Genomic DNA, 15,072 nt, shown 5'->3' on the forward strand with positions numbered 1-15,072 from the left:
AGGGAGCCAATTACAGCTCAATGAGTCTCGGGATTGATTTCCCTCACCCTAGGTTAGATCACCCTGAAGGCTCCTCTAACTTCTACCACCTGCCAGAGCTGCCTGATGTGCAGCTGCACTGTCCTCTGGTCACATCCCCTCCTAATGCTGAGACAGGCGTAATACATCAGCCAAAGATCCTTTAGTCTAGAAAAGTCTCACGGGGGCATTTGGGTGAAATTCTGAGCTCAAGTTTTTTCTGTACCAGTGTCATAGGACAAGGACACAGTGGAGTTGCCTCCTACTTTGAGCTTCTTTTCCAGAGGCAATGTACACTCACTGCTTCCATTCCCTTCCACAGCATTTTCAATACTCAGCGCCATGCCTAAGAAAGGCCTTCAGCCTGATTTTTTTCAAAGCTTTCTAAAATGAATAGTATATATTGGAGGGAAAAAAAAAAAAAGAGTAATGAAATATAATCTCGGTGTGCTCTACTCCACCTTTCCTGTGGTACCGAGGTACACATTCTGTCGTTCTGGCTGGTCTTTAAATCTAGTGAGGTCAGGACTGGTGCCTTGAAATAAAGTCTGCTTGCCAGACAAGTGTGTCTGAATTGCCAACACAGTTTTATTTTGTCTGGTGGAGTGGAAATTTGGCACTAAATGCTTTTCCCAAGTCCCAAACCACTGCAGGACTTTAAGTGGAGGAAATTTAAATTCCAAAGCTGAGTGAGCAGGGCTCTGGTTCTGATTGACAAACTAGGAAATGTTCCCATTAACCACCTAAAATGTGCTCTCAGGTTGGTCATAAAAAGCAGCTCAAAGCTACCATGGTACTCAGAGTTACTCGCTACTATGGATTTGCTGCAATGAAGGGGAGGAGGAAGGGAGTGAGAAGATTTATTTCTTTTGTTGTGAAAACACTGTCAACTTATAATTTTGGAGAACAGATTCAGAAAGTCCTTTCAAATTGCAGGGTTATCCAGACTACAGAAAAAGTTAAACAGTGAAAAGTGCTGGAGCTGGTCAGTTTTGAGAGTTTTCAGCTCTGACAAACAAATCTCTATAGGTTGAGCTAGAAGAGTTTGCAAACTGCCTTTCACTGAAGATGAGAAACAAACATGAAAATAACACAGTATTAATTAAACAAATCCAAAGGCCTAGTTCATTCACCTGTGACCAAAACCATTCAGCTGAAGAAAAAGAGAAAAAAATTTTCATAAGCTTTAGAAAGTACACTTTAAAACACCACTTATTTTTCCCATGGAAATGCCTTCATTAATTTTATTGACAAAACAGATTTTGCTACCCTATTCCTCCTCCTACATGCACATACTGAGTAAGCATCTTGCACTGTCAGTATTTCTTGTAAATACAGTGGGATTTCTTGCAGGTGATGTTCTAACAATTACAGAGACCTGGATGTTTAATCTGATTTCAGTTGTCTAGTTTAGAAAGCCTTTTACAACTTCTTTGTAATTGTGATCCTGCACCTTCTATTCCTAAAATAATCACAGAACAAATCAGTTTGAAAATTCTGGGATGAAGTTGTAAAGGATATGGTTCCCAGTGGATGGGTAATCTAGCATGTTCAGTAGATTATTGCTACTTTCCAGCAATACTTGGAAGTCACTGGTTCTGATATGTCTTTCATACTGTATATAATTTTTTAGGACAGAAGCTTGGTCAGAGACTAACTCTGTTCCCACTCATTATCCCATAAGCATCACTACAGTAACAAGAGAAGCTCAGTATGTGTCTTCCCCATGGTTTGCAAGCCAATATAAGCAGGCTGTGCTTGCCTTGGAACCACCTGAAAACTATATATCTGTTGTTATTTTGACACAGAAACTGCCCAATATATTAGTTTATATTTGGTACAGCAGTAATGTGACTTCTAGTCAGGTTAGCATGTGGATAGAGTTCGTTTTCATCCACCTGCAAAAGATGGTGCAGATTTAACAAACAAAAAGTCCTGAGACACAAATTATGGGAGTCTAACACACTCAAAACTTATAACCTCTCCTCATCGCTGATGACTTCCCACAGATTTTGACAGTTTCTTCCATCCTCTCAATTTTAGGAGCCTTTGCCTAGTTACTCCAGAAGGGTCTTGAAATGGAAACAGATGACCTCGATCACCATAGATTAAAGAACACACCTTACCTTGTTCACAGAGAGCACCTACATAGCTTGGCAGACACAAGCAAGTAAAGGTATTGAGGCCATCTATACAAGTGGCTCCATTCCGGCATGGGTTAGACTGGCATTCATCGATATCTACAACATACAGATAAAAGTGTTTTTAAAATCCACCCACCTCCTAGAAGGGAAATGTTCTTCAGCCTTAGTCATACTTATTACTAGGACCAGTTCAATCCAGAATAATGAAGTATTGCAAAAGATCCAAATGACTGGTTTATTTGCATGATAACTGATTTCAGTACACACAACCTTCCTTTCTCTTCATCCAGACGCCAAGAAGCAGTTTCCTCAGGAAATGTGACATTACTGACCCACAGTTTTATATCCTGCACTCTAAATTCTGAGTTAATTTCTAAAATCTAGACCTTCAATTCCTCATTTTGTAGCTGAGAAAGAAGTGATACTGTGCAGTGTGTAGTATTTTCCTGTACTGGCAGAAAATTTGACTTAAGTGTGTGACCATGGCACAAAAAATTCTCGTCAAGTATTGGAGACCTCAAATATCTTCACGAATCTCAAATATTGGAAATCTTATCATATACCATCAAACAGACTGCTAATTTCAGTCTGCAAAGCAGCACGCCCTGGCATCTTATTGGTTTGCATTTCTCACTTCGTCCTTCTCTAATCTTATCAAGGTAAGGACAAAGCATCATAAAGACAATCTCACTAAATGACCAGTCAGACAGTAACATTCATAGTCATGCACAAGTTTACTGCTAAGCCTATGGCTCTAGAGTAAACAAATAACATTTCTCTCCCCTGCTCCTCTGGCTGCTAAAATACTTTGTCTTTGCCTTTTAAATTGGAGCACTACTTCATTTAATACAATTATTTTGTGCATGTATTTGCACAGGTTATAAGCTGTTATGTCTCTTTATAAAGATCATATGCTGTTTTCTAATGAGTGCTGTTCCTCTGAAACAATCACAGCATAAACTTCAATGCAGCTTTTGCAAACATCTTAGTCCAAAGTGAACTGCTGGTAGTGATTGACTATTAAAGTATAAGAGAGAAGTTAAACACATCTACAAACCAACAAGCAGTTGTGCAATCCTAGGAATAATTGCTGCATCACCTGAAAGGTTTTTTAAAGATACTTTTATTTTAAAAAGTTACTTCTGTTCAAATTTTATGCTAGGTCTTATTTGTTCCAGTCATTTGGAAAGCTCTCAAATCAATGTTTTATGCCTCATATACAGACTATCCCTAAATCCAGGGCTAAAAATGCTGAGGTTTACTTTCTTAAGCACCACAGAACATATTTCTATATGGTGACTGGCTGTGGAGTGTCCCACTCCAATTTGTTAATAAGCCACTAAGAGTTTTAGGGGGCAAGAATTGGCCAGATCATTATTTTATAATCTGATAAAAAAGAGAAAATCATTATCTCTGACCTCTGGTTTGCAACCAGGGCATGCCATATTCCCTGACAAAGAAGAAGATTTAAGATGCAACATCTAAAACTTAATATCTACCAGCAGCAACCCACTAGGGAACTAGCAAACTCATCAACACGAGCTAGGAAAGCAGAGAAAAACACTGGCTAATTATTTTTTTAATCATATACTGTCTTGCAGAACACAAATAAAACCATAGTAATCCTGACAATTATGCTGCACTGATATCAACCTTTGGGCGGGGTTGGTTTTTTTTCTCCCAAGCTATATATGATGAGTTGAACTCATATTAGTAACATTGCATGAGTTTTTTTCTTTCAGGTTTGGCAGGCAACTGTGTAATAGGCAAATCCATGTTTTTTATCAGGGAATGAAAGTTACAAATTTTCCAAAGCCTAAACCAGCTCTACACTAAACAGCCAAACTACCACTTCTATCATACTTTGGCTTGCTGATGGAAGAAAAAGCTAGTTATTCTGAACTGTACTGGTGAGTGTCTTGAAGCTCCCAGTCATAGCAGGTGAACACAAATGTCACAGGTAGCTTGAAGAGGTCCTCAGCTAGAAGAGTTACCAAAATACTAATTTATACCAAAGATGTATACAACTATGATCATGTGTACAATTTTCTTGAAAAAATATCAAGCTGGCATTCAGTGCTCAGCTTCCTAGTCACATTTGGGATTAGTTTATCTAACCACTCTTTCAAATAATTACACAAAGCTCTTAAGAACTATCCCAAATATTAATGTTTATTTGGTTTTAGCTGATGTATTTATGAATTTAATGTTATGAATTCTAGGTCATCTAGTTCATTTACAATTGTCTTAATGTTTGTGTACATACATATCTATGCACTTTATTGGGAGAGACAAAAGGGGTAAGGGGACCTCCTTCATTTTATGGTTCTCTTCTTAAGTAAGGCGTCATTGTAGAATTTTTCAAATGTCTATGTATTCTTCAACTTCAAAACACACCACTTTTGCAGATCTTACATATGAAAACTTTATACTCGACTTAATCAGTATCTAGATGGCATCAGCTTACCTAATTCACACTGCTCGCCGTTGAAACCTGGCAAACATGTACAGATGTAAAATGAACCACGTGGATAACAGGTACCACCATTAAGGCAGGGATTGCTTTTGCACGGATCTTGGCCTGTTAAACAAGTAGAAAAAGAAAATTGACTCTGTAGTTTAAAGGAATTGGTGTCTTTTTGATTTTTTGGAAGAAGAAATCTTTCTTCATTTCTGCATGGATGTTTCAGGCTTTACTGTAGTTACAGAAACTCTATTAATATAATAGACTACTGAGAATAAGATGGTTTTGTAAAATAATAAAGCTTATTTTCAGGCATCACTATTTTCAACTTTAACAACAACATGGCATTTACTATGAACCAGTATAAATAATTTTCTGAATTATATTTTTTCATAGCAATTTGTACTATATTTGGCAGTCATGATATTCTATTGAGGATTTAGTTTGCATGACATGACAATTAATTATAGCTGAAAACAGTTAAGCATATGCAAAATGAATGGAAAATGCTTTTTTTTTTTTTTCATCAGGGTTAGTTTATGTAGAATGGTTGGGTACACAGAACATACTGGCTGGCTGCTGTTGTTTGACTGTTTTACATTTGATCAACCAATGCCCACAGTCTTATTTCTTTGAAAGGATGTTTTCAAACATGCATATTTCCTACCTGTGTTTTTTAAAAACAAGAATACAAATATAAGTACTGAATACATTCATAACTGAACTAAACATTAAGATAAAAGCTTACCTGCTGTGAAATCCTCAGTTGTTATGGGAGTTATCATTTAAACAGCTTTTCCTTGCAGAGCTTTATGCCTTCTAGAGATGTTTATTTCAACTGAGTTTAGATACCTAGGTATCTGCATTTGATTTAATGCCTAGGAGCAATCACTCACACAAGTACACACTAGATAACCATTTCTAAGTATTAGCTTCTCAGAGTTAGAGGAAAATCATGAAGACAGTCCTTCTGGGATACAAGAAGAAAGCCCTGGCTTTGAGAACTTACCAAATGGGTAAAAGAGTTCTGTAACCTAAGTTAATTCAGAGACATGAGGAAAGTTTAGATTTTTGGTTATATTTTTCCAAAACATCTGACTATGGTTTATGAATTAAAAGACAAGTAACACCTATTTTACCCTTGCAAGTTAGACATTCAAAGAAGTCTTCCTAAAGCACCAAGTTCCCTATCTAGTCACTGGAAAGCAAAAGGTTCAGTTGAAAGCCTCCAGAAGAAAATCCCATCTATGGAAGATGGGATTGTAATTAATTGGGCAAGATCTTGCTTTGAAGGTTTTGAAAATAATCTGATCATATCCATAAAATAGGGTGCATGTTTTAGGACTGCTTCACTGAAAGTCGCAAATGTAGGGCTATGTTAAGAACCTAATGATGTTTATTATGCATTTACTGTCTGTCCTCCTACAGACTAGGTATTTTCCCAGTAAACATTTTCAAATTGACACCTATCTGGATTATTTGAGGAAAAATAATAGAAAACCATACAAAATTAAGCCAGTTCAATTCTTTCCTCAGCTATATCTAGATAAAATATGAATTGAAGCGATGCTACTTGTACTGACCCTACCTGCATCATCTGTGTATTTGGTGAAATGGTGCCTAATAACCATTATGTAAAACAAAATACTGTGGCAAATGATGTCTAACAAAAAGATCTGTAATTTATGAGACAGACACTGTATCAACCAGTTAAAGCTACAGACAGGCTGAAAACATGAAGTCTCAGTTTTCTTTTGTCTGGAAAGTCATCTTGTAGCTTAAGAGAAGTTAATTTTTATAGAAAATTAGGATCCTAAAATGCACGCTGGATCTGCTAAGTCAACTGCAAAATGTTATAAAACAACCCTATCTATAAACTAATTGTATAAGTATTATCATCATGACAACACAGAAAAGCTATCAGACAAAATTATCTGTGGGAAATTGGAAAATTAAGTAATTACAGCTGAATTCTGAATTCTCTACCACAGTCAATGTTACCTTCCTGTCTTTTAGAACTGGCTGGTCACCTCAAGTCTGATCCAGAGCTCCATGATGCAAACACTCAGGAAAAGTCACTGAACTTGAGTTTTGGTACCCCCATTCTCCTTCACTTTGTAGAGGTTACAATCATGCTGATTTCAAAGCTTGAGGCTCATGAGTTCTGTTGTTACTTCATTCGGTGCTCTGATTGTCATACCTCTTATCAGAGTTAAGACACACATTTACAAGTACCATAACAAACATATAAGACAGTGATCATATTTGGAAGTTACCTGGAATTTGCACTGCTGTGCCTTCAACTGAACCCACACTGGTGCCAATCAGGAAATCTGATCCATTAGTGACTTCCGGAAGGGAAAATGATGAAGTTACAAGTTCAATAGTATTTGGCTCCTCAGAGCTTATCGTTGACTGCTCATTTTGATATGGACTGTTTCCAGGGGCAGTGCCATTTGTTGCAATGTTAGAAGAAATTGTCGTGATCTCCTCTCGACCAAACAAAGCTGATTGTGTTTCCATGCTTCTATCCAAAGGTTGTGAAGATGAAGCTAGCATTGTAAATGCTTCCTGGTCAGGTTTAAATACTTCATTTTCAATAGTATTGGGTGAATCTGAAACAGGTGTGGAAAAAAGCCATGGGATCTCTCTCTCAGTACTCCTGTCACCTTCTTGATGAGGGTTGTTCACTGTCCCTGAGGAAGCTTCAACTTCTATTGTGCTAACTTTCGGAACATCTGTGCTCACTCTTTCTCCAAAATTCAGAAAAGCAGTAGGCAAGATGTGTATTGATGGAGAATCTCCAGAAACAGTAGCTTCTTCCTCAACAGCCAAATCAGTTACAGTTACAGTCTCCTCTGTTCTGTCTGTTACAAGCCTATTAAAGTGAGGAGTACTTTCAGTAGTTGTACTTTCTGAAACAGGCTTGGGAGAAAACTCCAGCAGAGAAGACTCTGTTCTGTTGAGAAGGTCTGTAGTGGGTGGTTTATAAGTTGCTGCAATATCAGAACTAACCTCTTTGAAGGTACCTTCTGATGAATGATCGGACTGATCTGAATCCTTTGATGACGATGTACTTGGAATGATTACCTCAGGATACTCAGATACTCCATTAACTAACTGAACAGTTACTGAGGATTTCGGAATTTGAGGTACAGAAGAAAAGCTCACTGAATCTGTTCCTTCATACTCTGCTGATGTCGATTTTGTGTTTGTGTATACTGTAGGATGCTTTTCTTCATTCTTGCTAGATGATACAGTTGTCAGTTGGGTTGTATGCTGTGTGGTGACAACACTTACATCAAGCATGTCAGTTGTCAAAGACTTTTCTGTCTCAGTAGTTAAAACTGGTGTAAGAGAAGGAACCACAGGCTGCTTATCATACAATTCTTCTTGGCCCATTCCAGAAAAGCCAGAGACAGAGATTGTTTCACTTTGATCTGCTATTACTCGGTTGTTTGCTGAAGTATTCAGCTCATAGGTGTCTTCTGTTGTGCTTGTTACAACATGTTTAGACTCATGAGGCACATGAGGGATTGCCAGTGATGGTACTGTAGGAAGGAAAACGCCCAGTTCAGAGAGTTCGGTAGTGATAAGAGATTCTGTTGCAAACTTCATGGCATTCCCTGAACCCAAATCCTTGTCAACTGATTTTGGTCTGTGCCCAGCTGTTACAGATTCACTACTTGGCTGACTGGAAGTAGCCAAAGAAAGACCATCACCAGATCCAAGTGTCTTCTCTTTGGTTATGGAAAATTTAGGTGTTGATTCGTATCTCTTCCCTTCAGCTGTCATGCTATCATCACTGCTATATGTTGATTGTATGACAGGATTTGGCATTGTCTGCACACTTATTATATCTTCAGGCATTGATTTTGAATGATCCATGTCTATAATCGTTGTTTCTTCTGATGGGATTTGAAGTCGTTCTTCAATTAGTGTAATATCACCATAAACAGAAACATTCAATATAACACTTCTTTTATCATCAATCACGGGAATAATTTTCTCATATATCCCAGTATCACTTGATAGTTCTTCTGATGTAGCTGTCTTTGGTTGAACAGCAGATGGATTTGCCACAATCTCTTTTTCTTCTGTAAAAAGGGATGCTAGTCCTGTGATCACAGTCTGTGATCCATCTATCGGTGCCTCTGTTGTCACTTTTGACATAGGGGGTATTGGCAAATGTGTAAACATATCAGGAGAAGATGAATCCAAAACACCAACCCAGCCAGATCCTTCTCCAGAACTTTCAGGTAATACTCTGGCTGGCATTTTTGTTGTTGAAGTGACAAGCGATTCTTCTGTTTCAAGATGAGGAGTTCCACTCAGTAGTACAGAAACAGGAGTTATGCCATCTTTAATCAGCAAATGTGAAGTTTCCTCTTGAGAAACAGCTTTAGAAGTAGCTGTTGTCCTATCTGTTTCATTTTCTCCTCCCCTATAGTTAGTTTCCTTATTGTGAGGTTCTTCAATTGCAACAAAATAATGTGTCATCTCTTTAATCTCTTTAGAGCTGAAGCTCTTGGAACTCTCTTCTGCTAAATCTGGGGAACTGGTGATCACTGAGCTCGGGAACTGGTCTTCTGTTTCTGGCAGCAGCTCAGTTACAGCATTTGTAACGTTTTCAGTAACTTCAGCATTTGATTCAGTACTTCCTCTTTCAAAGTCTTGTGTCTTGTCAGTTGAAAGTTTGGGTCCCATACTTGCAGGATAAGAAGTTTGAGGACTTGAAGTACTCATGACTTCTTCAACAGCCAATGGCACTACAGAAGGAATAACAGCAAGGTCGTCTCCTGATCCTTGTCCTGAAAATAATGGATCACTGATGACCTCATCATTTGTTAGCTTTTCTTCTTCAGGTGTCAGTGATCTGGGAATATCTCTCGTAGGGAAAATATTTTGTACCAACTCCTCCTCTTGCTCTATATCTGTAACTGGAGAGCTTATGTATTTCCTTTCAATCTTTACAGGCTCAGTTACTCTGTCATCATTAAATGGCAAAAGTATTTTTTTAAGAGATTCTGTTTCTAATTCCTTTTCTTCTGAATGTGGACTGACAGTCGGAACATTTGGAAATCCCAGATGTTCATGGTTAGCCAGTGTACTTTTAAAGAACGGGTCTGTTGTTGTTTCTTCAGAAGATTCTATAGCTTTTGGTGAAACTTCCCTTGGCCTGTCTTCCCCAGAATGTATATCTTCCACCAAAGGAATCTTTGTAGAAAAAGCACTCACTGTCAGTTCATCAGTTGTTTTCTCTTCCATTCTTATGTCAGTTACAGTTCCCATTGTGGTTACTTCATGTTCAGTACCCATGACTAGCTCATCAGTTTTGGTAGTAAAGGCATGATCCATAGACGGTGGGCTGACAACTTTTTCGTCATACTTCTTTTGTGTTTCTGGTCTCCCAGTGGGTGAAACTGCTGTTTTTGCAAATGATTCAATTAAAGTGTCTGCTTCTCCAGATCCCTGGTCAATAAATGAGAAATTACTTCCAAGTATTTCTTCAGTAGGTCCATTAGACATTAGTTTTGTGGTGCTGCTGTCACCTTTGAATTCTTCTCCAGAGCCATGTTCAATCAGAAGAATCTTGCCTAATGAGACAGTTGAAGAACCAACTTTTGCATTTTTGCTTTCTGTAGGTTCAGCTACTGCTTTTATATTGCCAGTACCATGTATCACCATGATGTCATGAGGGTTGTTACTAACTACTGATTCTGGAGATGATATGACCTCATTTGTTTCTACATCTTCAGTTTTAACTCCTGGTGCAACATGAGATACTATCTCTTTTCTAGAACCAGGACTAGATTTTACTACAGGAGGAGTTGTGTAAGTTGGTTCTGTTTCTTGAATTTTTTCTCCTGGTTTTCCCGTACTAAACACATCCCAGGATATCTGACTTGCTACTCCAGGCTCATTTGTTAAGCCATCTGACCCAGTACTTGAAACTGATATTGCTGATTCATCTGTTCTTGCATGTTCTTCATATTCTGTTGTTGCATTCTTCAGTGAGGCATGATCTATGCTGTAAACTTTTCCTTCGTGCTTTTCTGTTTGTGTTTCAGTGACAGGCCTTAATGGAACTGAAGTCAAAGTAGCAGACTCAATGGTAACATCTATGTCTCCAGAACCTGGATCAATAAACGGGGAGTCAGTACTTACCACTCTTCTTGTGGGACCCCCTGAAAATATGTCTGCTGGTTCTTCTGCTGATCCTTCATTTATAAAAAGCTTCTTCTCTCTCAAGAGAGGAATGGTAGTGACCTTTTTGATTTCAGAACTTATCGTACCTGTTACCAGTACTGTTCTTCTAAACAGGGTGGGCTCTTGACTTACAGTTCTGACTTCACTAGTAGTGCTCCCAAGTTCGCTCAACTCCAAATTTCCCGCTGCAGCAGTAGCTGAATTTTCCTGACTTGAATAAACAGTGGTCTGCATTTCTTTTTCATCTTCAATATTCTTTTCAGTTACAAGAGAGCTGGCAACTACTTTCTCCATAATAAACTCAGACACAGAATTGGTGGCAACAGTTACTTGAGAACTTTGATCAAAAGCAGAATAAAGAGTGCTTATTCCTCTGGGCAAAGCAGAGGTGATTCCTGAAATGGTTACAGAAGTTTCTGTTGGCAGTACTGTGCCAGAGCCCAAAGAAATATCTTGCATTGAAAGTGTTTCTGTTACTGCTTTTTCCGTTGTCATGGCTGAAGTTACGGGGATGTCCTCTTCGACATCTCCAGAGCCTTCTAGAACTCTAAAAGAAGAAGCATTCATCTCAGGCTTTGCTGTATGACTACTTGTTTCCAGAAGATTTTCAACAGAGGAATTTGCATTAAGTTTAATAGTTGATTTATAATGATCTGGAGTAGGGGTTGCCTCTTCTGGAATAAGGTCTTTCACACCTATGCCTACCATAGCAGTATGAAAAACTGCATCCAGAGAAGCAGTTACAGCAAAACTTTCCACAGTAAATGCATCAGGAGCAGAAGTTATACCAGAATTCTTTTCGTCATCTTCCTTTCTTGACATTGTCACAATTTCTGAGAAGACAGAACTGGATAAATCAGATTCAGTGGAGCTATCTCCAGAAGATTCGTTAGTAATCAAAACCAAGTTTTTTGCATCTTTAGTAGAGCTCTCCTCAGTTCCATCCCATGTTACGGTCTCTTTATCTTTTTGCAGTGACTGCTCATATGAAGAAGTAATGGCTATTGATTTATCTGTTGCGGCAACTTCTGACTCACCACTATAAACAGGTTCTAACATTGCAACATCTGCTGTTGGTTGTGTAACTTCAAACGCCCCTATTACTTCTCCAGCTTTGCTTGGTTGCATAGTACCAGAAGCTTCAGTTTCAGGTATTATAAATGTGTTTGTTTCATTGATTTGAGAAAAGGTTACATTTTTTGAATGTGCAACACTTTCAATTTGGTCACTTCTCGCTTCCTCAGCTTTTGTGCTCTTAGGTGCGCTAGTAACTTGCTGCTTTCCATTGATGAACTGCAAAGCTGGAGGAGTTGTAACGTCAGTAGTATTTTCACAGTCTTCCTCTTCTTCAAACTGTACAAAGTCTGGAAAGAAAGGATCCAATATTATATATTCAGATGAATCCTGCACAGAGTCTGAAGTACAGGGTTCAGTCTGAGCTGATTCTGCATCAATGTGGGGTTCATCTATTGCATGAGGAAGCATGTGGCGACTGAACAGATCCAAAAATTCATTCACCGGATGATCTGCAAAAAAAAGAGAGCTTTTCATAATCCCTAAGTGACAGCGATGGTTGCGCATTATAGTAGACATATGAAGTATAAGCAATCCATAGGAGACAAAAAAAAACCAACAAAAAAAATCAAAATGAACATAGTAAATTTAGTGTGCTCTATTGACACAAAGTTAAATGCTGCCACCGTGTTTGACCTTCTAGTTGAAGCCTTGATTATGTAATACTGTCGACTGCCAGGCGTGTTTAGTCCCAAATGCACACCTGAGCTAACTTATCCTAGACTATTCAGCAGATAAGAAATGGACAAGATGAAAACCATTTTTAGACCAAAAGACTCTGGTCCCAACCTGCAGCAACTGCTTCCAATGATTTCAGACACTAGCTAACCTTCACCAAAAATTGAACTTGGACAAAGCTAAGCCAGGCAAAGTCTAAAATAAAATAGGACATTTAGAATATGCTTCTGCAACTCCATTTATTCTTGGTATAGAGTAATTCAAATTACTAGGAACACCGTAAAAACTACATGAGTTGATCTATTCTTTACACTTGGACCCTAGGTAAATAAAGTCTCACTTTACAAAGTTGTTGCTGTTTGGCATTACAAAGCACTCTGAAGCAAATAAGAAAAAATATCCCAGATTCAAAAATCAGTCAGAATTCAGACAGTAACATGAGTAAAGTCCAGCTATTTTCTTCTGTTTACCACTAACTTTGAATTATTTACACACCCCACAGACTACAAACCTCTCAAATTTTTCTGTAGGTGGCCAAGCAGATAAAGAAGAGGAAGTAAGTTCTAAGTAAACAAGGTTTTAGCTGCAGAAGCCCTCATGAATTCCTCTAAGATTTATTATCCCCAATTCCATAGACACTTTTAAAATATGCCCTCTCAGCACAAACATTACTACAAACCTTCTGTTCCAGACAATAGATGCTACCCTCACTAAAAAAAAAAAAAAAAAAAAAAAAAAAAAAGGATACAACAGACTCAGAAAAAAGCCAACTTTCAGGTTTGACTGACTGACTTGAAGCTGGAGACCTTGTGCTGAAATCTTATTCCAAGAATCTATCTTTCTTCTGAGTCTATGTTTATAACCTTTTTGTCCAAAGCAAAATTACTGTTTGCTGGTATAAATGGGTATAACCAATGGAACTCTGTCTACATTTGCCAGTAGAAGATCTGAACCAACATACAGGACTCCTGTCTTACAGCACTGTTAGCAATGATTGCTCCCCAAAGAATATTTGCCAGTATTCTGGCATACCCAGAGTATGACACAGCACAATTTTTAAGTAAATCTTCCTCATTAAAACTATTTATAAGACGTAAAAAAATGAGAACCTGACAGGTAAAGTATTTTATTAGTTTGAATTAATTCCTCTACATATGAACATCATTTAACCTCTATGACTACTGAGCCCTCAGAGATAATCAGGTGATCATTCTGGAAAAGAATGTATTAAATCACATTAAACCAATGCAGAGCACTGTGAAAGGCTTGTGATTCTTTGGTTTGGGGCGTTTTGTGTGTGCAAATTGCAACACAATTAGTATTCTAATATCTCACGCTGTGTTTACAGCTAAACTCATGAAGTTACTGAATCTTCGTTTTGCTAAACGTCCAGCTGAAGAGTAAATGGCAACTTCAGGTCTGTTTTACAAAGAATGCATAATAAGGTGCCCTGAATCTGAGGCTTTGATCTAATTGTTAAACAACTTGGGAAAAATTAAGATCCATGCCAGTCTTACAGAGAATAAATAACCTTCAGCATTGTGTATTTCTACTAAAATATTCAGTTTGCACAGCACTAAGCTCAGCATTCCCATTGCAACAAGAAAAGTTTGGTTTTAACCTCATTTCTGCCTGGCTTTTCTATTCTACCCAATGAAACCAGGCGTTTACTTTGTGCTATGACAGCTCTATTAGATGACTACAGAATTGAAGCTCCTTCTCTCTCCCGCACATGTGCTTGTTGGGAGTTGTTTTATGCAATGCTCATAAAGAGAGAATTTCTCCCTGTTCCTTCCTCCAGTAGGCTACAAATATTTACAGAGGTTGCCCAATGCCACAGAAAAATATAGCTTCTGCAGCCATTTATTTGAGTCTTCCCAGATCTCCCTTTCAAATTTTGTTCAAGCAGAAAAGCAAGAATTTAGTTATTTGTCCAAGATTTGCAATATGACATGGAGAAGCATGTCTAAAAACATCACTTTCAGAATCCACACATTTTAGCAAACAGCCATGCTATTCATACCGAGGAATCATATTTTCATAAAAGTAGAAGCTCTAATCGACACAGAATTGTACACCTTCTTTCAAAACCATGAATGCAAAAATACATAGGAATTCAATAACTGCAAGGGGAATGGCAAGTCAAAGCTGCTAGGGAGCTTTGAGAGTTTCTGATTCTCAGTAAATTCACCATAAAATAATTGTACTAACATACAGAACCAGAGAACTGCATATAGAAATGTGCATGGGCAAGAAAGATGGCTTGTACTGTGTGCACAGCTTAAGAAGGAATATGTATAAATAACTTCGTATATAGACTAATGTGGCGTAAGGATTAATTATGATTTCATACACAGTTGTTAGGATTGTGTGCACAAAGCATGTAGCATGCTTTTGCACAGAACTGTACATTAAAAAAAATTATAAAACTTGGATGCGACTGGATAGGCTGTAATTTGTAAGAGGGTACCATGACTAACAAGT

The 15,072-nt window shown here is 38.0% G+C and overlaps 1 protein-coding gene across 3 annotated transcripts in view; it reads right to left on the minus strand.

Moving 5' to 3' along the window:
* VCAN (versican) overlaps window positions 1-15,072 on the minus strand; it is a 113,211-nt gene that overhangs the window by 25,294 nt on the left and 72,845 nt on the right. For all 3 annotated transcript variants that reach the window (XM_030004934.2, XM_030004932.2, XM_041120915.1), the window contains exons 8-10: window positions 6,903-12,362; window positions 4,630-4,743; window positions 2,145-2,258 (exon numbers count right to left, since the gene is read on the minus strand). In XM_030004934.2, the coding sequence (XP_029860794.1) occupies window positions 2,145-2,258; window positions 4,630-4,743; window positions 6,903-12,362 (5,688 nt within the window). The remainder of the gene's footprint in view (window positions 1-2,144; window positions 2,259-4,629; window positions 4,744-6,902; window positions 12,363-15,072) is intronic.

This window comes from Aquila chrysaetos, chromosome Z, assembly GCF_900496995.4.
Source record: "Aquila chrysaetos chrysaetos chromosome Z, bAquChr1.4, whole genome shotgun sequence".
In the NCBI taxonomy this organism is placed as follows: Eukaryota; Metazoa; Chordata; class Aves; order Accipitriformes; family Accipitridae; genus Aquila; species Aquila chrysaetos.